We start from the raw sequence: 23,209 nt of genomic DNA, 5'->3' as shown, positions 1-23,209 counted from the left end.
GGGGATCCTCCCTCCCTAAATTCCACGATTTTCACTTTTTTTTATTAAGTTTTTTCCTGTTATTACAGACTTAAGTTAGGTCATAAAAAAATTTGAAAGAACATTTTTTATAACTTCACGTGAGGGTTCAGTATTCAATAAATTTTGTATTCAATTTAGTACAACGTTATAATTGAAAAATGAACCTCCACATGAAAAGTTATAAAAAATGTTTTTTCAATTTTTTTTTTCTTATATTCTAAAACTTAATTATGTAATCGATGATATTAACAGGAAAAAGTTTGTTAAAAAAAGTGAAACTTGTGGAATTTAGAAGGGGGGCAATCTCTCTAACATCCGCCCTTTTTTTTTTTTGTTCCGTTTTGATTGTTTTTTTTAATTATACCACTAAAAAACGAATTTGATCAAAAGAATAACATTCAACAATTGTACTTTATTTATTTTTATCTATAAAAATAAAATCGTATTAACAAGAATGAAATAATTTAATCTTAAATAAAAAAATATCTTTTTAGTATTTTTTTTTCATAAGTCCAACTCACCGTTCACATTGGATATATCGATATTTTCGTTGAATATTTGACAGAAAAGCGACCACATATGGTTAATTTAAATTAAATTTTAATCACATGATTACATTTTCAATAATCACGTGATTAAATGTTATCCATTTAAAATTTACCCATATTGTAAACACATTATGAAAGAAGACGAAAAGTCCCTTTAGTGATGTCTCATGACAGTGGGCGGTGATGTGATTTTCCCCAAATAAAAAAAATGGCCAGATCGTAACAAATAAAACCACCTAATTTATTAAATAAAAATTAAGTATAATGTTATAATTAAAAAGGAATATGAATTTGTTTTGCAACTATGGCAGTCGATTAACACACACGTCGAACTTCTAAACATACTCCTTTTATTGTCCAAGCGTTCGTCATTAGCCAATCGGCGGCCAGAAAAACAGTCACGTGAGGGGTGACGTCATCGCTCAATAATCTTACAAAAACCACAGCCATTTTTAATTTCTGCCCTCCCTGTGATCCTCCCAGCAGGTAAGACAATACGCGCAGACACATGGTCGCTTTCTTCCTTCATTCTGTTCGACTTTACACCCCCCCCCCGGTCTCAAGATCACACATGCGGCATTGCGGCCGTTTGTTACGAGCACTCCTACGGAGGGGGATTAGCTGGACTTCTTCATCTTCATCAGAGCTACTTGGGTCAGTGTCCACAGTCCTACTATCCGGCTGCGCCCCATCTTCATCCGAGCTCTCAGAAGGGGTAACAGACCTGTCGCCATTAACGTTGCCAGCAGTCCTTCCATCAAGCTGGACTCCATCGTCATTGGGGATCTCAGAAGAGGCGCTGGAACTATCGCCATCTGTGCCGAGGTTCTCAACCATGTCATCACGGCAATGGGGCATAGGTCGAATCCACATTTCATCATTGGATGATTCATCACTTTCGCTGTTCACCATTTGGTTTGTATCAAGGGCGGGCCGGACATCCCTCACATGCCGTGGAATACCATCGACCAGCACAGCCTGCTCACTAATTATGCCGGTGATCCCTTCTCTTCTGAAACTGGTCGTACATCGGTTATTGGGAGGCCTTACCCAGACGGTGTCCCCTAACTTGTACCGTCCTTGCGTCCTCTCTTGATTAGGCAGGCAGGCATCAATGCCCTTAACACGCACTCGATAGCAATGTATCGCATTAGCAGGTGCACTTTCAGCAGTCGTGTCATCCTTTGGTGTTGTATTGTACCTATATACTGCCTCTGCAATCGTACATTGCTTCCTTGCTGCTATCCTCTTCACACTTCGGTGGCAGCGTTCCGCTATACCATTGCCACTCGGTACATACGCACACCTGTGTCTAAGCCGGATCCCCCACTCATCTACGAAACGCCTGAATTCTCCGCTGCAAAAGGCTGTGTCGTTGTCAGTGAGAATCTCTTCAGGTGGCCCCCGCTCGTAAAATATGAACTCTAATTGACGGATGACACTAGCCGAGTCCTGTCTTGTTAATAGTCGCCAGATCGCAAACCTCGTTGGTCCGCAATCGATCAGTGTGAGGAAGTGCTGACCACCATAATGGGTTATGTCCATGCCTAGTCGGTTCCAATTCTCGTCGACTTCCAGCTGATCTTTTGCCATTTGGTGGGAGCAGGGTCGATTTTTTCCCCCCATTTCACCGAAATAGCTTGAATTTGTTTCGCAACTATGGCAGTCGATTAACACACACGTCGAACTTCTAAACATACTCCTTTTATTGTCCAAGCGTTCGTCATCAGCCAATCGGTGGCCAGAAAAACAGTCACGTAAGGGGTGATGTCATCGCTCAATAATCTTACAAAAACCACAGCCGCCATTTTTAATTTCTGCCCTCCCTGTGATCCTCCCAGCAGGTAAGACAACACGCACAGACATGTGGTCGCTTTCTTCCTTCATTCTGTTCGATTTTACAGAATATATAAAAACATGCATGAGTAAACTGAAAATACTATACCAAAATGTCAAAGTAATCGGTTCGATGAGTTTTTAGTTGTTCAAAAAGTAACAAACCAGACGTTTCATTTTTTTATATAGATTTTTATTGAAAATAGTGTTGTGGACAGGATACTTCCGTCTGTGAGATTTTATGCTTCTGGTAGAGTTGTTCCCATTCAAACTTTGAAGTTTCTAGTACATAGAAAGTTTTTGATAAATAATGCAGGTTTTCCTCGTATGCCTAAGTCTTGGAGATCTCTTATGATGCCATATCGCTGTGGTATTATAAGCTTTTTCTATGCCGAAAAATATTGCTGTCATATGTTTTTTTATGAAAGCTTTTCTTATGAGAGTTTGGTCTATTGTTATTTTTTTTGTGATTTGATTGGTTCAAGCAGCCATATTAGTCTGTTGTTGACTATATGCTCCATTGTTTTACAGTAGGCAACTTGTTAAAGCAATAGGTCTATAGCTTTGTAGGTTAAATGCCTCTTTATCTGTTTTAGGTATTGGGATAATTGTCATTATTATTACTGCTGATTTATAGGGTTTTATATTGAGTTGGTTAGCTCTATAATAGTGATTAGTTTGTTATACACTTCGGAGTTGCTTGAGGATAGATTTACTTTCATTTTTTCTGCATTTTGTTTTATTTTTTCTGCATTTTGGATTGATTTGAGTTCTCAGCAAATTGTTTTGTTTGTGTGTTTTTTATATGTTTTTTTTTTTGTTATTAATGAATTATTTATTACTAGATGTTTTATGGGATTTTTTTTTCCAGGCATGCTTCTTAGAATGTTCCATACTGATTTCTCATTAGAGGAGAAGTCTAATTCGCTGACATAGTTTTTCCAAGAGTTTCTTTTGGCTTCATTGATAGTTTTTCGAAGTAATGCTTTATGGTATTTTCAGTGATTTTGTTTTGTGGATTCTGAAATTTTCGTAGTGCTTTATGTTGTTGCTTCATGGCCTTTTGACATTCTTTGCTGAACCATGGTTTGTTTTGTATGAAGTAGTTTTAAAAGGGATACATTTTTCCACTATTGTAATCAGTTTTTTAGAGAAATCTTTGACGAAGGCCAGAGGAATTAGTTGGCCGAAACGTTGTGTATAAACAATCCAATAAAAAGATGAAAAACAACAACTAATAAAGATGAGACTAATAGTCCGAAATAAAAATAAATTAAAATCTTTGGCTGTTTGAATATTTTCATTTAGGATCAAGTATTCAAAACATAAATCTTTGAATTCTTTCCAATTTGCTTTTTTAATTTCCATCTCAATCTCAGTTATGATCACTTCCATTTGTATCTTCATAAACTCTCCAAATGAAGTCAAGGAGTGTAGAGGGGTCACATAACGTCAGGTCAACAGCTGAGTATGATCCAGAGGTTGGGTCCAAGTGTGTTTGGGATTTTGAGATGAGGAAGCATCTTATGATTTTTTCTAGAATTTCTCCTTTTTTTTTGTCTGTTTTTTTCCTCCCCATATTATGTTGAAATTTCTTGTTAAAATTAGTGGTTTAAGAAGTTCTTCAATTAGTTTGTTTAGTTCTTATTTTATTCTATCCTGGGGTTGGATATAAAGTGAACTAAAGGATTAGGGTTTTATGAAGTGTTGCTGATATTGCTACTGCTTGTATTAATATTGATTTTTCTCTTGGGGATTATTTTCTTAACTAATAGAGATGTTCTGCTGGAAGCTGTTTGTGCAGCTTCATGTACGAAATCATAACATTGATTTTATCCCTTTTTTCTTGAATGTTTCTTGGAGACAAATTATGTTGACGGGTTTAGTTCATTTATTAGTAATTGTGATTTGTTGTAATCCAATGGAATTGCTGAGGCCTAAATGCTAAGCATTTAGGCCTCAGCAATTCCATTGGATTATTTTATGGTTTGCCAAAAGGATTTTTCCTTTAGTTTACTATTTTTTTTCCAAGAGGTTAGTGCGTTCTTTTGGTTTACTATTTTTTTCTTATTCTTTTTTATCCGAAGTGGCTAGTGTTTATTTTTACACTCCTCTTTTATATATATGATATTTTTAGTTTGTTTTAATGAAGTTTGAGTATGTGTATCTTCTTTTTTTCTTACATTATATTCTGTTGATGCATTTCTGTTTGTTTCAACAACCTCCATTTTTTTTTTTTCAGATTTGTTATTTGTATTTCTAGTTTTTGAGTTTGATCTGTCTCCCCCGTTTTATTTCTATTTTGTTTCTCTTTTGCTTTTCCAAAGGTTGGTGGTGTTTATCAGTTTTTGATATTTCAACTATTTGTTTGATTGGGTTATCTATTTCCTTCTCTTCAAAGGTGTTTGATTTTTTTTGTTGGGGATTCTTATTTTTGCTGAGTTGTTTTGGTCTTCTTTGGTGATGTTTTCAGTTCATAATTTGTAGATTTTATTGATTGGAATTTAGGTTTTTGGTAGTTTTATTCTCCAAAGGATTTGTTTTTTTGAGGAGAGGTTTGAGTTTGAGGTGAAGTTAATATTTTTTTTGGTTTCACTTTTTTTACTTTGGTTTAGCCTTTTCAATTTTCTGGGGGTTTGTTGCTTTTAGTTTTTGTTTTTTTAATTTGTCCATTTATTTTGGTCCAAATTAATTTTGATTAGTTTTTCTGTTAATTCATTGTATTTGTCCATTTGGTGTGGACTATTAACGTTTGCTTTCTCTGCCACTTTAACACAGGATTGGTTCTTCATATTCCTTCAACTTTCCTTTTTGCTTCTATGCTATGAATGGAATATTTCTTTTGCATTTTATGGTTATTATTTCTTTTTCTTTCATCCAGCATCTACAGGATTTGGAGAAGGCTGAGTGGTTTCCTTGACAGTTTACACATTTGTTTCCTTGACATTCTTCATCTCTACGATTTGCATCTTTTGTGCCACAATTTTGCACAAGTGGTTACTCCTTGACATATGTCTATCTCCAAATTTTTGGCATCTGAAACATCTTAGATTTCCACGGGTTTCATATTGTATCCAATTTTAATTTTTTGTGGTATTTTTTGTGTATTAAAAGTGAAGATGTATTTGTTGGAATTCTTTCATTTTCTTTCTTTATAAAAATTCTTTTATATTCTATAAACCCTTGTTTTTTCATTTTGTTTAGCACTTCTTCAGATGTGGCAAGGGATAACTCTCTGCTTCTTACTATTCCCTAGGAATGATTAAGGTTATTATAACGAGTAACTTTTACATTTATGTCATGGAAGGTTTTCATTTTTTTAATTTTGATACTTTGTATTTTTGTTTCTATTTGGATTAGTGAATTTCCATTTTTCATTTTCTTTATATTTTTAGGTTTTTATATAGTTTGATAGAGTTTTTTCTATTAGAAAAGCAGATAATTTAGACATTTGTTTTTCTCCTAAAGATTCTATTACATCGCATCTAAGAAATTCTGTGTTTGTTTCTATTTTTTTTTCTGAATCAGATGGAGATATTTTGGGTTTTCTGTTTGTGTTTACAGACATTAGTTTTTATTTTTTTATTTTCATTGCTTGTGCTCTCCACCTACCATGGAGCCCAGTATTGGGATCTGTCAAGGGGGAAATCGCCTTAACAGGTTAGAGTTACACAAAGCAGTATACTCAACTATATGAGTCTCTCAAAGCCTCTGTCACTAATATTCGACGCACACCTCAAAATCTATGTGGACAAATAAATTTGTTTTCAGCCATGTTTGAATTAATAATCTTCACATGTTGATTGACTCTCAGCCAGCACATCCTAACGTCTACTTTTCTTATGATCTTTTTTATCTTGTATCTTTCCTAAGAGGAAGATAAGTTTGACTTGTGTTCTTTTATTCACATTTGTATGTTGATTCTTGTATTCTGGGTAAATTTGTTTGATAGTAGACGTTAGGGTTTGACCTGACCAGCTGATTGATCAGATCAGGCTGCTCCAATCTGAATATGTCAATAAAATTGTGAATCTGAATATATCAATAAAATTGTGAATCTGAATATATCAATAAAATAAAATAAACAAAATCATAGATTCATCATTTGACTTCTTTTTCTTTCTTACCCAAAATTCTTTTTTGACATTTTTAAAGAAAAGAAAAACAAAAAAAAGGAAAACAGAATATCAAGTCACTTTAGGCATATTTAATCATCATCAACATCATCATCTTCAGATTTAATGTCTATTTTACATACTGGACGGCTTTAGAAATTGACTTCTAAACTAGGCTATCTTTAGCCAGCTCTTAAAAAATCATCATTACTTTCTCTGCCAACTTAAGCAATCTCACTCATTCTTTCCATATGACTAAACCAAAAGGGTCTCCTGTTCTGTATATATCTCCCTATACTGTCTAGATTTAATATTCCTTTGAGGTCATCAGATCTAAGCTTGTCTTTAATACTGACATTACATATCCATCATACGATTTCTCTTCATGCAATACATATCCTCAACCTTCACTAGCCAAGTTTCATTTCCATTTATCATCACACTGCATACGCATGCCTGATACTCTTCCCTTGGTCAGCAGTGATAATGTTCTGCTAGTTAGTAATGGCAGAATTCCCTTGAACCTTTTCCATCCATTCCTAATTCTTTCAATCATGTTTTACTTTGTGCTCTCATAGCATCACCAAGGTAAGAAAATTTTTGATCAGAAAAAATGCTTTATGCTAATGATTTATTGATTGATTTTAGAACCATGTGATGTCTATTGCTTAAGTTAAAGCCTCGGAGAAAAGGTATAGAAAGTCGAGGTCTGGGAATGGATGTTATTAAAAGAGAAGTGATAAGTGTTTGTAACGTTGACAAGTTCCTCTGCTATGTTTGTGGAAAGGGAGTCGGAAACAACTCAATTTTTTGTGTTACTTGTAAACATTGGGTACACATGAAGTGTAGTTGCGAGATGATGACCAGTCTATGTGCAAGAAGTTGTAACACAAAAAGTTGATGTGTAAGAAGCTGTAACACAAAAAGTTGATGTGTAAGAAGCTGTAACACAAAAAGTTGATGTGTAAGAAGCTGTAACACAAAAAGTTGATGTGTAAGAAGTTGTAACACAAAAAGTTGATGTGTAAGAAGCTGTAACACAAAAAGTTGATGTGTAAGAAATTGTAACACAAAAAGTTGATGTGTAAGAAGCTGTAACACAAAAAGTTGATGTGTAAGAAATTGTAACACAAAAAGTTGATGTGTAAGAAGCTGTAACACAAAAAGTTGATGTGTAAGAAGTTGTAACACAAAAAGTTGATGTGTAAGAAGCTGTAACACAAAAAGTTGATGTGTAAGAAGTTGTAACACAAAAAGTTGATGTGTAAGAAGTTGTAACACAAAAAGTTGATGTGTAAGAAGCTGTAACACAAAAAGTTGATGTGTAAGAAATTGTAACACAAAAAGTTGATGTGTAAGAAGCTGTAACACAAAAAGGAAGGAAAAAAGTAAAATGACTCAGTAACATTCAACAGCAGTCTCCAGCAAGATATCAAGCGCAGATGTGCTGTTTGTGCCTTCAGCATCGAGTGAAGATGTGCCTTCCTAATCAGAACCCGTGCTTTCCACATGACCCAACAGATGACCCACCCTCACTTCCTGAAATGTGTACAATGACTCAGTCCAATGAAAAAGACTATAAAGAATTTCTTCATGAGAAAGTTGACATCCATGCTGGCTAAGTTTGAAAGAAAAAAATGATTCCAACAGATAAAAGGCTATGGAGAGACTGATTTCAGCTGAATGTCTGCAGCGACTTCAAAAAGATGAAGACGAAGCAGCAAAAAAAAAATGGAGGACAGAGTGCCTTACTCAAGCATCAGAAGTTAACAAAGCAAAAATTGACCCAGGTTACCCTATGAAGCATTAAAGATTAACCAGGATTTGAAGATATATATATATATATCTTCAAATCCTGGTTAATCTTTTAATGTTTCATACACTCAAGATTTCCAGATGCCATGTTTACTTAAAATACCAGATAGAACTTTTTCCATTTGTAATCCTTTTGCACTTATTGAACCTGTTTTATGTCGTCACTCAAAACAAAATTGGCAAACACAATATTAAATTTCAGTAATAAAATTTATACACAATTTTAGTCTTTAAGAATGACAAAAAAAAAAATGTCTTACTTACTGTCTGATTGCGGGGAGAGCAAGTGAATACCAACGCTAGCTGCACCTGCATCATGACCGGCAAGGGTGATTTTTTCGGGATCACCACGAAAATACTTTATATTATTCTTTACAAATTGCAGTGCCAATAACTGATCCCATAACCCATAGTTACCAGCAGCGATAGAGTCTCCTGTGCTAAAAAATCCTACAAAAACAGCAAATGAAACAAATCATTAAGAAAAAAAGTTCTTTATACAAAAAATCTAAAATTTCAAGTTTGAAGAGATCAAGGGAGCTAACTCCTCCTGGAGCAAACACTTAATTCCGTTATTTAAATTTATATCTGAGGGCTCTTTTAAGAATAGACGCTGTTCCCTTTATGGCTGCTATCTGTATTTCGTTACATCTCAGTCTTCCAGGATTGCTCCTAAATATTTCTGAAGGTTCATTTTTTTATTATGTCAGTTGCTCCTATCACAACCGGTATAATATTGATTTTTTTCAGAGACCATGTTGCCTGTGTATGTTAAGCCAAGGTGTTTGAAGAATGAACTCTCAGGAAGAGTGTTATTTGTTATGTCAATTAGTGTTTGAAAAGGTTTCTTCCTTCTCAGTGCTAAAGGAAAAAAACTTAGTTTTAATAGCATTAAATGTTATCATCCATTTATGGACACATTCCACTACAGACTGAAAGTTTTTTTAAAGTTTCTGCCTTTGCTTTGGATATGTGTATATTTGTTTTCCTCTCATCTCTGTTATAATGCTTGGTGTCATCAGCAAATATACCCATCTCAGATGCAATTTTATCAGGTAGATTTATGAATATTAGGAATAATAAAGGTCCAAGGATCAACCCGAGGCACTATTAATATCATGTTTGGACGTGTTTCCATCAAGGACAACTGGAATATTCCTTTTGTCTAAGAAGGATTTGATTATATTAATTATTCGTCCAGTAATAGCGTATGATTTAATTTTCATGACACGACTTTCATGTCAGATGTTGTCAAAGCTTTTCATACATCAAGGTCAACTGCCTTAGTTTCCTTGGCTTTATTCAATGCATAAAATCTTGAATCAGATAACCAGGCATTTATGTGCTTTCGACTAACTTTTCATCACTGCGTTAGTTATTTATATTTTCTCCACCATTCTCCCTCAAGTCAGGATTATACCCTAATCAATCATGTCTCTGATAGTATAGATGCAGCACTCTCCGTGGATAGTAACGCCCAAATACATGTGTTTGCTGACTTTAATGTCCACCATAAAAATTGGCTTGGTTTCTTAGGTTCACAAATGCAACTGGACGCTCTAATAGCTTCTCTAAAGCCCATTCCCTCACACAGACAGTAATGTTCCCAACCCGCCTACCAGATCGTGAACCTCAGCAGGCTTCACTTCTAGACCTATTTCTCACCACAGTACCTGAGGATTGTGTGACTAATGCCCACAGTCCACTAAGAAACACAGATCACATAGTGGTATCAGTTGACATCACATTTAAATCCCAACCTCAAGGTGAGGAACCATTGCTCAAAACAACAAGCTACTACAACAGGGCTGACTGAGAAGCCATTAGAGAACACATCCGAGATGTCCCATGGATCAATATCTTCTCTCTTCCTGCTGAACAGTGTGACAATGAGACAACTGAATGGTGCAAAGCGAGCATTGAAGCTCATGTTCCCACACGGAAGTATTATAGCAAGCCCCACTCACCCTCATGGTTTGCTATAGATTGTGCAGCTGCCATTGTACAAAGACAGCATGCATTCCGCCGGTTTGTACGTCATAGGCAAAAATTTGTAGATGCTAGAAATCATTGTAAGAGTGAAATAGCAACAACCAAAAGATAGCATGCTGAAATAATCTAGGAATGCATAGAATCGCAAAAGATAGGAACTTGTGATTTCTGGAAAATCTATAATAGTGTAGTGAATAAAGGGCAATCAGTAATTCCCCCACTATCCCACAACCAGGAGGTTGCATGCACAGCAATGGAGAAAGCGGAACTGCTTGCCCAGCGATTTGCTTTCAACTCCTCTCAATTATCGCTCCAACTCCACCTTAGAGCCAACAAACAACTTCCTCCAAAATTTTCCTATGCGGACTGAAGCCATATTAGATGATGTAAAAATAAACCCTCCTCATTATCCGCAATATCATAAAAAACTTAGACACCTCAAAGGTGTGTGGGCCTGATCTCATCCCTGCATTACTAATACTACAAGCTAGCCCCCATACTTTCCAAGGTCTACAATAAATGCCTTGCTGAATCTTGCTTCCTTAATAGCTGGAAGATGGCCTCTGTGGTATCAGTGTACAAGAATTCTGGTGAAAGAACAGACCCTCTCAATTATCGCTCCATTGGTCTCTTCCCACTCTTCACTAAAATCTTAATTAATCGAGCACTAGTTCACCACCTTGCAAAAGCAAATCTTCTCTCTGACAAACACTATGGATTCAGGCAATGTCATTCTACTGCATATATTTTAACAGTCATTTCTGAACGCATTTACCATGTACTGGATAAGGTTGGCAAAGCCAGGGCTGTAGTCCTTGATATATCCAAGGCCTTTGACAAAGTCTGGCATGAAGGGCTGCTAATGAAAATTAAATTGTACAGTATAACTGGATGTATATCAAATATAATTAGATCCTTCTTAGACAATAGAAGCATACAGGTTGTCATTGACAGACGTACATCCAAGCAGCATAACATTAATATGGGAGTGCCTCAGGGGTCGATCCTTGAACCACTATAATTCCTGATATTCATTTACGACATCCCTGATAATATTGTGTCAGAGATGGGTATATTTGCTGATGATACAATGCTCTATAATATGCACGAGAGAAGAACAGATGTACATAAACCTAAGACAATAGCAGAATTGTAAGAAAATAACCTCCATACTATAGTGGAATGGGCCGCAAATGGATGGTAACATGTAATGCTAGTAAGACTACTTTAACAATTACAAGACGCCTTTCCAACCACCGATATCCATGACAAATAGCACCCTACCTGAGAATTCTACCTTCAAACTCCTTGGCCTAACATTTGTGGGCAATATGAACAAATACATAGAGGACATTGCAAAAACTGCTGCAAAGAAGGTGGCTTCCCTCTATCGAGCTAGAAGACTACTCACGCCTGAGAGTATCCTGTACATTTACAAGGCCACCATTCGCCCATGCATGGAGTATTGTTGCCACATCTGGGCTGGTGCATCTACCATTAGTCTCTCCCTCTTAGATAAAGTCCCTAAAAAGAGTTGTCAATCTAATCGGTCCCATTTTATCAACTAAGCTCCAGCCCCTGTCTCATCACCGCAATGTTGCATCACTGTGCCTGTTTTACAAATATTTTAATGGAATATGCTCTGATGAACTCGTTTCACTTGTATCCCCTCGACATACATATCCCCTACAAACCCGCTTAGCAATAAAATCTCACCCCTTCACTGTTGTTGTCCCTAAATGCCAGAAAGCTTTCTATTCTAATAGTTTCTTCCCTCAAACAGCTAGACTTTGGAATTCCCTTCCTGCTGCCTGCTTCCCTGGCTGTACTGATATGCAGAAGTTTAAATGTAACATAAACAAATATCTTGTTAATCTTTCTTAGATATGGCCCAAAATAGTAGCCCCTTATGTCCAAGTGGCGATATGCTTTGTAATGGGTGAACATGAGTAAAAAAAAAAAATGATATATGCATTCAGAAATGACCGTTAAAATACTCACAGTAGAACAGGCTTGCTTAGATTTATACAGCCAGACAGAAAGAAACTTAGCATTTAAGAGGTGGTGGATGATCGATTGATCAGTTGATAGATTTTGTGATGAAAAAGAAAACTAATACAGTTAGACAACACTAAAGTCAAAGGAAAAGTAACATGCCTCCTTCAATCCGCTAGACTGTGGGAGACCCTTGGGTATGGTTAAGAACCCACTTAGCCTCCCAAGGTCATAGAAAGCAGGTGACTGATGTAACCCATACTTACAAAGCTATTTAAGCGTTGTCTTAAGGAGAAATGCTTCCCAAACCCATGGAAAATCTCATCAGTATGCCCTGTATTTAAGAATTCATGTGATTGTTCATCATCTCCCTCTCAGTATAGGCCAATAAGTCTCCTGTTCATCATGAGTAAGTTACTGGAATCTGTGTCAGAAGCTCTCGGTATTAACACTGAGGTCCCTCAGGGGTGCCCCCTGGGCCCAACTCTCTTCCTGATCTACATCAATGATCTTCCAAATCACATCCTTACATCATTCGTAGACATTTATGCTCACGACACCACCATCTATGGTAGCACATCAAAAACTATAAATGACCAAGTTTTCTCTGATTCTCTCCCCTCTGATCTTGAGTGCATGGTACAATCGGGAAAGAGGTGGCTGGTTACTTTTAACGCATCTAAAACCAAGCTTCTATCTTTACATCATCAACACTCTGATGCCCATCTGGCATCAATTGAAATGAATGGCTCTCGTCTTGGGGAGGCCTCCTGTTTTGATAAGCTTCTGGGCTTAACCTTTACTCCTGATCTGAAATGGAACACATATCAAATCCGTTGCCATGGTCGCTGGGAAAATGGTAGGATCCTTCTACCACTCCAGTAGTTATTTCACTTCTGATGCAATTCTCTACCTATATAAAAGCCAGGTACAGCCAATGATGGAGTACTGTTGCCACATCTGGGCAGCAGCTGTTAGAAGCAGCTTATCCTGCCTTGACAGAGTTCAAAACAGACTTCGTAGCTTAGTGGGGGATGCCCTTTTTCTCTTCCCTGTAACCTCTTTTCCACAGAAGAGACATTGCAAGCCCATCTCTGCTTTATCATTATTTCCATGGCAGGTGCTCATCTGAGCTTCAATCTATGGTCCCCCTCACCAAACTTTCTCCGAAAAACACTTGTCTAGCCAGAACCACTACCAATAGTTTCCCACACTCTTTATCTGTGCCTAGACTTAAATGTAGATTCCATGAGCAGAGCTTCTTTCTTAGAACTGCACGCTTGTGGAACTCTCTTTTGTTGGCCTGCTTCCCAGGTGACTACAATCTGATTGTCTTCAAGTCTAATGTAAACAAGTTCTTGATGAACCGTCCCCCTATGTAATTCAACTTACAAAAATCCCACTACCTATGTCAAAAACGCTATAATCACATTAACTATTGTATACCCATTAACCCTTATCCTCAAGTGGCCTCTGGGCCTTGATAAGTGGCGATTCCTGTGTAAAAAAACAAAAAACAAAAAGCAAACAGAAATAATTCTGTTCATGGTTTCATATTTTGTTGCGCTGAGCAGAAGATACCTTTGGATACAATGGTTAGAACAATCGCCCAATATGGGCACTGCTCGGACAGAAAGAAATTGCAACCTACTGTCTGTACAACTGCAAAGAAAGCTATGACAATACATGAAACTTTTTATTTGAGAAACAGCGTGAATAGGGTTCTGAATCGGAACATTTCACTCGGTAAGGATTACCATGATAGACAAGTGGCACCTGATGGTCAGCAAACTCCTCTTCGACAACCAGTAAAGAATAACGGGAAAGATTGTGCATAGACGAAGCAAAGGATAACAGTGAAAAACATGTTGACAGTCTGAATACCTGGACAACATTAAAAATGATGAGAAACCATGAATTCATAAATGCTTTGAGGGAGAGACAGAGACGGAGAGGCATAGCTGTTAATGCGTGTACCATGAATGAACATAGTTTGCTTTTTCAGTTTAGGCACACAAATCCAAATTTTTCCCAATTTGTCTTCGTTTTATACAACATATCAGCACTAATAATATTGCAATATCTTTAAAACTTGTTCCTTGATGGTCGACATTTGTGAGTGTAAATATTAGAGCTTAACATGACTGGCAAGTTAGTTTGATCAGGCCTCTTCAACCTCATGCCTAGCCAAAGGACCGACAGAACATGTAACTATTTATGTAACCAGGCCATGGATCGCTCAGTCTCCAAGATTTCATCCTTAAACATCATAGGTTACTATTCGCTGCCTACAACACGTATTCCTGTTCATGATGTAGTGGAGAGGGGATTTTTTTTTTACCCCTTTAGATAGGGTTGCAGTTGCTAAATTCTATATTCTACAAATAGGATGAGTGTAAGATGCATTCAATTATTTTCCTAATAAAAGAGGTAGGAAGGAAATCGATTTTACTTTATTATAGAGTACTAGCAGAACCCTTGGGAATTCCACAGTAGTTGAAAATTTTAAAAACACATAAATAAAATGAATAAAAAATAAAATAAAATGAATGAGTAAATTTTTTTTAACAATTTTGATCTAAAAAGAATTAATTTTAAAAATTTACACTTTTTTTCAATGAAAATTCAACACACAACACATTGTTTTTTGTTTTCCTCTGAATAATTTTTGAATATAAATTATAAAGGAACAGATGTCAATTCACTTGCACGTTTTTTTTTTATTTTAAAAAGAAACTATAATAATCTTCTTTAAACATGACTTTTTTGAATTATAAAATTAAATAACCAATTTGAAACCATAAACAGACTGCCATGCTTTTTTTATTTTGAAAATTTTGGAGAGGAAATGGTTTTAATGATTTTTAACTGATAAAGAGCCACTATAAAGGGAGGTAATTCTTCTCTCATTAATGTTTGCACTGATGATGTTTTTTTTGTGACACTAGATGTACTGACAAGTAAATTAATATTTCGATATTAACTGGCGTGTGTTAAAATTCAATTTAGTTTACAAATTACAGCATATTTAAGTGAAGTTACTATTGCAAATTTTCAAAACGATGAAAATTCTGAATTTTGTGTGTTGATAAAGCGTTGTTTTCTCATGAGAAACAAATATTATCTCATATTTAGAAAAAAAATCTCTCATATTTGGAAAAATGCAATAATAACTCACCAAGTGCGTTGAGCCTATAATTAATAGTTACAACAACCACATTTCTTTCCGCAATAAAATACCCGGGGTGCTGTTGTGAAGTCCCAGTAACAAATCCACCACCATGAATGAATACCATAACTGGATAGAGAGAAGGATTTGCTATGTCTCTTCCCCTGGGGCCTTGATCAGGATCAGGAAATTTCTCTGTAGTTAGCTACAATTAAATAAAAGATTAGATTAAACTGTACAATTTACAAATTCTAAACATGAAATAAAAAAATATAAAATAAAAAATATAAAAAAAGCTAAAAGTTCTTTTTGACTAATGCTTCAATCAATCTAAAAATTCATGATAAAAGTTCTAATATAAAAATTTATCACCAAATACTTCAATGAATAAAAATTTATGATCGATGTTTCAGTGAATAAAAATTTATGATCAATGTTTCAATGAATAAAAATTTATCACCAAATACTTCAATGAATAAAAATTTATCACCAAATACTTCAATGAATAAAAATTTATCACCAAATACTTCAATGAATAAAAATCTATGATCAATGTTTCAGTGAATAAAAATTTATGATCAATGTTTCAATGAATAAAAATTTATGATCAATGTTTCAATGAATAAAAATTTATGATCAATGTTTCAATGAATAAAAATTTATTACCAAATACTTCAATGAATAAAAAATTATGATCAATGTTTCAATGAATAAAAATTTATCACCAAATACTTCAATGAATAAAAAATTATGATCAATGTTTCAGTGAATAAAAATTTATGATCAATGTTTCAATGAATAAAAATTTATGATCAATGTTTGAATGAATAAAAATTTATGATCAATGTTTCAATGAATAAAAATCTATGATCAATGTTTCAATGAATAAAAATTTATGATCAATGTTTCAATGAATAAAAATTTATGATCAATGTTTCAATGAATAAAAAATTATGATCAATGTTTCAGTGAATAAAAATTTATGATCAATGTTTCAGTGAATAAAAATTTATGATCAATGTTTCAATGAATAAAAATTTATGATCAATGTTTCAATGAATAAAAATTTATTACCAAATACTTCAATGAATAAAAAATTATGATCAATGTTTCAATGAATAAAAATTTATCACCAAATACTTCAATGAATAAAAAATTATGATCAATGTTTCAGTGAATAAAAATTTATTACCAAATACTTCAATGAATAAAAATTTATGATCAATGTTTCAATGAATAAAAATTTATGATCAATGTTTCAATGAATAAAAAATTATGATCAATGTTTCAATGAATAAAAATTTATTACCAAATACTTCAATGAATAAAAAATTATGATCAATGTTTCAGTGAATAAAAATTTATGATCAATGTTTCAATGAATAAAAATCTATGATCAATGTTTCAATGAATAAAAATTTATGATCAATGTTTCAATGAATAAAAATTTATTACCAAATACTTCAATGAATAAAAAATTATGATCAATGTTTGAATGAATAAAAATCTATGATCAATGTTTCAATGAATAAAAATTTCCTGAAAATGATGATCCAATTAATGAATAAGTGAAAAATCAATATCAGCGGTTTGAGCCCTAATACAGTTGAGCTACGTTGATAAACTGTAGAGCAGCGAAACATGTGTACGTAGAGTACCATTTTAAAAAGTAAAATAAAAATAAATATTTTTTTTATTTTCTTATGTTCAAAAAATATAGGTGATCTGTCTTGGGGAAAACTAATTCTTTGATCTAGGTAGGAGACGCTAATACCGAATATTTAATTATCGCTAAAAAAAAACAAAAAAACAACATATATATATATATATATATATATATATATATATATATATATATTGGCTCGCTGTTTGTTGGTTTGTAAATAAACAAGCAGCTTGAGCACTGTAAAAGTGGTGGTCGAGTCTTTATTTAAATGGACATTTGTTGAGGTCATTTACGAGCACCGATCCCATGGGCTGATGGGTAGAACTGCTGACTATCTATACAATGGTTATAGGTTCAACCTCTGGCTTGAGAAAAGTGCTAGTCTAACCTGATGAGTTGTGATACAACAAAACTACAGTATGTGGATTACTATATATATATATATATATATATATATATATATATATAGTACTAAGCTACTCGTGATCCATTGGGTCAGTATATGTTATGGCTAGCTATGGACTAGTGAATATACAGAATTAATGTATAAAGGCGCAAAAATTAAATGAGCGCGAGCGCACAAAAACAAACATGGTGACCAGTGAAAACAATGCAAAATACATGGATTATAAAGGTCTTAACATCAATGCCCTTAGAGTAAATGAAACTCCTTTATATAAGAGAGGTGTAATCCATCCATTGAAAAAGATTGAAAAAAAAAAAAAACGAAAAGAAAAAAAAATACAAGGAGGGAGTGTGCATTGTACAGATCCACCCAAGTTTTTTTTAAAAGCCTTAAAAATAGTGAGAAATATTCATTAATATTTAATGGTGAGACCTTTTAATTAACTAATTAATTAATTAATATTTTATGGTGAAACCTTTTCAAAGCAAATTTTAAAAAAGAAAAAACAAGAAAGAATGTCCCCTCCACATACATGTTTTGAAGTGTTTCTACATATTTTTAAAATGTTTGGAACTTAGACCCAATTCCATCCAACTCTGTTTTCTCTTCTTGGCTCATCCTCCTCGCCACCATAACATGATTACATGTCTCGATCACCGCTTTGTGGCCAAGAAGTGGGTGCTAATTTTACGTTAAATTTATATAGGAAAGTGATCCTCCACTCTAAAATGTTAAATTTTCATTATTTTTTTTTAAACTTTGCTCTTTTATATTACCTTTAAAAGCCATTTAAAACGTATTGCCCCCTCCCCCAAAAAAGTAAATTTTGATTTCTTTTTAGGAGGTAAACTATGCTATTGCAGTTGGTCATTGTTGGTCATTATCGATCATGACCAGTGTCAAGCCCTATTTGGCTGCTGTGAAATAAATGGGAGTCAATTTTTAAAAGCAGTCCAATATATGCCAACATGTAAAATACGTGTTCAACTGAATACGAGTCAAAATGTGAAACACCTTTACTTCCCCCACAGATATTCAAAATTGTACAAACTTGCAACCCACGTAGCATCAGATTCATTAAAACAAAAACATGAAACAAAGCAGGATTCACTCTGGGCTTATTGAGCTGACTTCTGCGAAGGAGTAAGTTCCTAGTGAATATTAGTCACATACATATCTTGATTATGCAACATGATGTTGGGTTTTGCACTTTTTGCATGGAGGTTTCGCTTTCTCCCATATACGGTGCGTTATAGTTTCAAATGGTACATCCACTCATCATGAACAACAGAGAAAAGAGAAAACATTAAAAAAAAAATTTTTTAATTCAAAACAACAAAAACTTACGTTTGGTGCAAAGACATTTAAGTAAAGACAGTCTTCATCCATTTTTTGAAATTTTGGTACGGTCTCGCGTACATACCAGGGTGTCTGCGGACAGGCAGGCCTGTAATAGGTTGCATCCCAGATGTTGCTCCATTCTGGTTTCTCTGGTTCCTAAAAATGGCAGAATTAATTAAAAGATGAGAATAGATATTCAATATATAAAGTTTTAAAGATGAAATTCGTTTTTAAATTTTTTATTATGAACAGAAGAAAAAAATATATACATATTCTTACAATTAATATAATATATTGAGATATATATTCTACTAGTTGCCAGCCCGGCGTTGCCCGGTCGTACAATACACTTTAACATGATATTTTAATTCATGCAGATTGTGTATGTATTATTATAGAACAGCATATTTTTTTCATTGTTTTTACTCTCAAATATATATCCGACACAGTTAGACACAATTAATCAACCAAGAACTACATCACTCTACATAAAAACATGTAACATATCAATGAATATATATTTGAGACTCAAAACAAGGAAAAGAATATGCTGTTGTCATAGCCCTAATTATGAAGAATAATTTGCCTGCTGGACTAATTCGCAAAAAACTTTTAAAATAATGATAATGTGGTTCATCAAATTCTGTCTGCATTTGTTTACAATATCACGTCAGCTGGTATTTGGGCTTGACGATGAACACCCTGGAAAAGTCCCTTCTGATTAATGTTTAATTTTAAAATATGCAAACAAAGAAATGATTTGCAGCAATTTTAAATGGTACTTCTTTTTCTATTTTATCATAAATTGAACTCATTGATAAGAAAAATTAAAATAAATGGTGAGGTACACCCGGGCTTGAACAGGGGATCATTCAATCTGTAGTCGAATGTTCTACCACTAAGCTATATCTCCAGATTGTAATAAATCTGTTTTCCTAAGAAGAAATGATTTGCTGAAATTTTATTATCTCCCTTGTTGGTGTAACATACAATATTCCTCTTTAAAAATGATTCTTTTTATCTTTAAGAGAGAAAAGATTGGATGTTTTAGATTTTCAATACTTATCGGATGAATTTCTGTACAAAACATATCTCATTTTTTATTTCGAAGGCCTGTAGCCATGACAGCTAGCGCGTTTGCTTTTTTCACCTTCTTTTCCTTTTAGCATTACAGGTTCGAGCCTGCCTACCTACTGTGGCTAATTTTTTTTTTTTAGTTAAATGTAATATGTAGAAGGCAGTATAATGCAGAGGTGATGGAGAGACACAAACTGAAGCAGATGAAAAAGTTTTATTAATACAAATTACAAATACATGTGTACTTATTCATACATTATATTTATAGTGTGATTACATGTTTTTTTTTTGGGGGGGGGCGCTCACACCGGCACTCGTTGCTATTTTGATTTAACCATGTTTTTTAGGGCTGGGTCACTTAACAATCTTATTATACCACCTCTCTCCACCCGGGCAACGCCAGGCACCCCTGCCAGTTAATAAATATTTCTCTAATTTCAATCTCTGGATTATTTTAAAGGGTTTTAGAGGGCTTAATATTGACCCCACCCCCACTCATTGCACTGGGTTGCAAAAGACATGATTACCTCACATGAAGTTGGTTAGTTGTTTTTATTTTACGGCATATCAATCCTTTTCAGGTTATTTAATGCCGAGTCCAAAGATTTTAAAGAAAAATTTTTTAATAGAATATATTTGTTGTTTACAAGTCGGTTTCTATTCAAACCATAGTTGGGACCCTAACAGGTACTACCACTCCGGGTCAGAGTAGACTTGGGAGCAATGGCAATTAAAGAGTGGCTCCACACTCCCCAAAGCCCGCAAGCTGGGGCCTCACCATCGGATATCCAGGAACTCGCATGAAGTAAAAGAACTGATCTACCACGATGCAATAAAGAACTACCTATTGAAAAAAGGCTTTACGGAAACACTTACTGTAGAAAGGCATTGTTGATCCTGCTGAAAGGGATGTGAAATAGAAGAACTGATCTCCCGCTATACTATGGAAATACTTGCTGGAGGAGAAAGAGAGAGAATGCGAGAACGTTACCCACACCTGAGAGTATCCTGTACCTGTACAAGGCCATGGAGTATTGTTGCCACATCTGAGCTTGTACATCTGCCACTAGTCTCTAACTCTTAGACAGGGTTAAAAAAAAAAAGTATCAACCTAATAGACCCCACACTATCCACCAAACAGCAACCTCTGTCCCATCACTGAAATGTTGCATCCCTGTGCCTGTTTTACAACTATTTTAATGGAATGTGCTCTAACGAACTCAAAAAACTCTATGTAAATATCCCCGACTAATCCAACACGCAGCAAAATCCCACCCCTTCACTGTTGAGATCCTTAGATACCAGAAAGCCTTTTAATCAAATAGTTTCTTCCTGATTTTGGAATTCCCTCCTGGGTCCCTGATTCCCTGACTGTACTAACATGTAGAAGTTCAAGTGTAATGTGAACGGATATTTTGCTGCTCAACTCCATACGTACTTGGTCCCAAATAGTAGCCCCTTATGCCAAAGTGGTACTACTGTGCCTTGTTTGGGGTGAAAAAACAATATTTATACATTATATATATATATATATATATATATAAGAAGTAGCGTCCTTGACTATTTGTGTGTGTGTGTGTCTGCCTGTGTGGACAACTCTCCTACAGCCCACACCACTGGACCGATCATGACCAAACCTGACATAATGATGGTGTCCGACCTTGGTATGGTGCACACCATTTTACAAGGTCTAGGTCAAAGGTTAAGATGTGGCTCTTCATAAACTCCCCCACTTAGGGATGGTGCACACCAAGCTAGGGTGTCAGCCAACTTTTTTTGTGAATTTAAATCCGATCACCCTCCTCCACCCCCTCAATTAATTAAACAAATGTTAACCATGTGATTCTTTCTAATCGTTTCAGTTTTTATGTGTAACAATATAAGTGCCAACTTTGATATAATCTATTTTCTTTAAAGTTCATACTCGGATTTCAGTCACTTCAGAAGGTAATTAAAAACTTTTAAACACCTTTAGAAATAGTTGCTCTTACAACATGCACTTATTGCAAGGATGCCTGCAAGGCTGATACCCGAGAATACAACACAGTCTCATGCAAAGTGTTGGTATTTTTGCTAGTACTACATAAATTTTTATGAATTATTTTACTACATATTAAATTGTAATGTCATTTTTAAGCAAAAAAACGAATAATTATATAGTATGATGTCTTGAAAATTTAGGATGCTAAAAAATACAAAACACGGCTGATTTGTGTACAAAATTCTAGCAGTCATTGATCAACACAAAGAACTACTTTCTCACAACATGGACTATTTTTTGAATTGAGCAAAAAAAAAAAATTTTTTTTTTAAATGGATGATGATGGTCTCTGACCTAGGGATGGTGCACACCATTTTTCAAGGTCATATTTAGTGTGGCTTTTCATAAACTACCTCACCTAGGGATGGTGCACACCAAGTTGGGGTTCGTCACCATAGCACCGACCAACTTTTCTGTGAATTTGAATCCGATCACCCTCCTCCACCCCCTCAATTAATTAAACAAATGTAAACCATTGTGATTCTTTCTAATCGTTTCAATTTTTATGTGTAACAATATAAGTGTCAACTTTGATATATTCTATTTGCTTTAAAGTTCATAGTTGGATTTCAGTCATTTCAGGAGGTCGTTTTAAAAACTTTTAAACACCTTTAGAAATAGTTGCTCTAACAACATCCACTTACTGCAAGGGTACCTGCAAAGTGGATACCCGAGTGTACAGCAAAGTCTTGTGCAAAGCGGGAATATCTTTGCTAGTAATATATATATATATATATATATATATGGATAGCAAGGCTATTGAAATTGTCCAAATTTTTATTACTTTAGTGATCCCATTGGAGCACAGGGAAGAGCATGTGCTGGTGTGATTGCAAAAGTCAGAAGTGGATGGAGTAAGTTCAGGACACCTCTGCGATTATTAACCAGCAGAGTATTACCACGCTCAATCAAATGAACACTTTATTGTTATGCATTGAATAATGTGTGGAAATTAAACTTTTGTGACTTGTTATTTATTTTTTTAAAATTCAATTTTCACCCCAAACAAGGCACACTGCCACTTTGAAGCAGGGGACTACTATCGGGGACATGAGTTGCTAGTGTTAAGTTCTCAAACATCAAATTTTATGAGGGAGCAAGGGCATTATATTTTGATCTGCCATAGTTAATAAAAGGAGACAACTCAACTCGAACTTTCGAGATTTTAAAATTAGTTTTGTAATGGC

At 34.7% G+C, this 23,209-nt stretch overlaps 1 protein-coding gene across 1 annotated transcript in view; it reads right to left on the bottom strand.

Moving 5' to 3' along the window:
• LOC145243863 (cholinesterase-like) overlaps nucleotides 1–23,209 on the bottom strand; it is a 66,741-nt gene that overhangs the window by 39,262 nt on the left and 4,270 nt on the right. The window contains exons 2-4 of the mRNA XM_080106932.1: nucleotides 18,911–19,060; nucleotides 15,501–15,696; nucleotides 8,600–8,785 (exon numbers count right to left, since the gene is read on the bottom strand). Coding sequence (XP_079963058.1) covers nucleotides 8,600–8,785; nucleotides 15,501–15,696; nucleotides 18,911–19,060 — 532 coding nt within the window. The remainder of the gene's footprint in view (nucleotides 1–8,599; nucleotides 8,786–15,500; nucleotides 15,697–18,910; nucleotides 19,061–23,209) is intronic.

This window comes from Euprymna scolopes, chromosome 22, assembly GCF_053919585.1.
Source record: "Euprymna scolopes isolate OS-2025 chromosome 22, ASM5391958v1, whole genome shotgun sequence".
Classification (NCBI taxonomy): domain Eukaryota; kingdom Metazoa; phylum Mollusca; class Cephalopoda; order Sepiida; family Sepiolidae; genus Euprymna; species Euprymna scolopes.
Note: the sequence above shows the minus strand (reverse complement) of the source record. Positions and strands in the feature narration are given on the sequence as shown.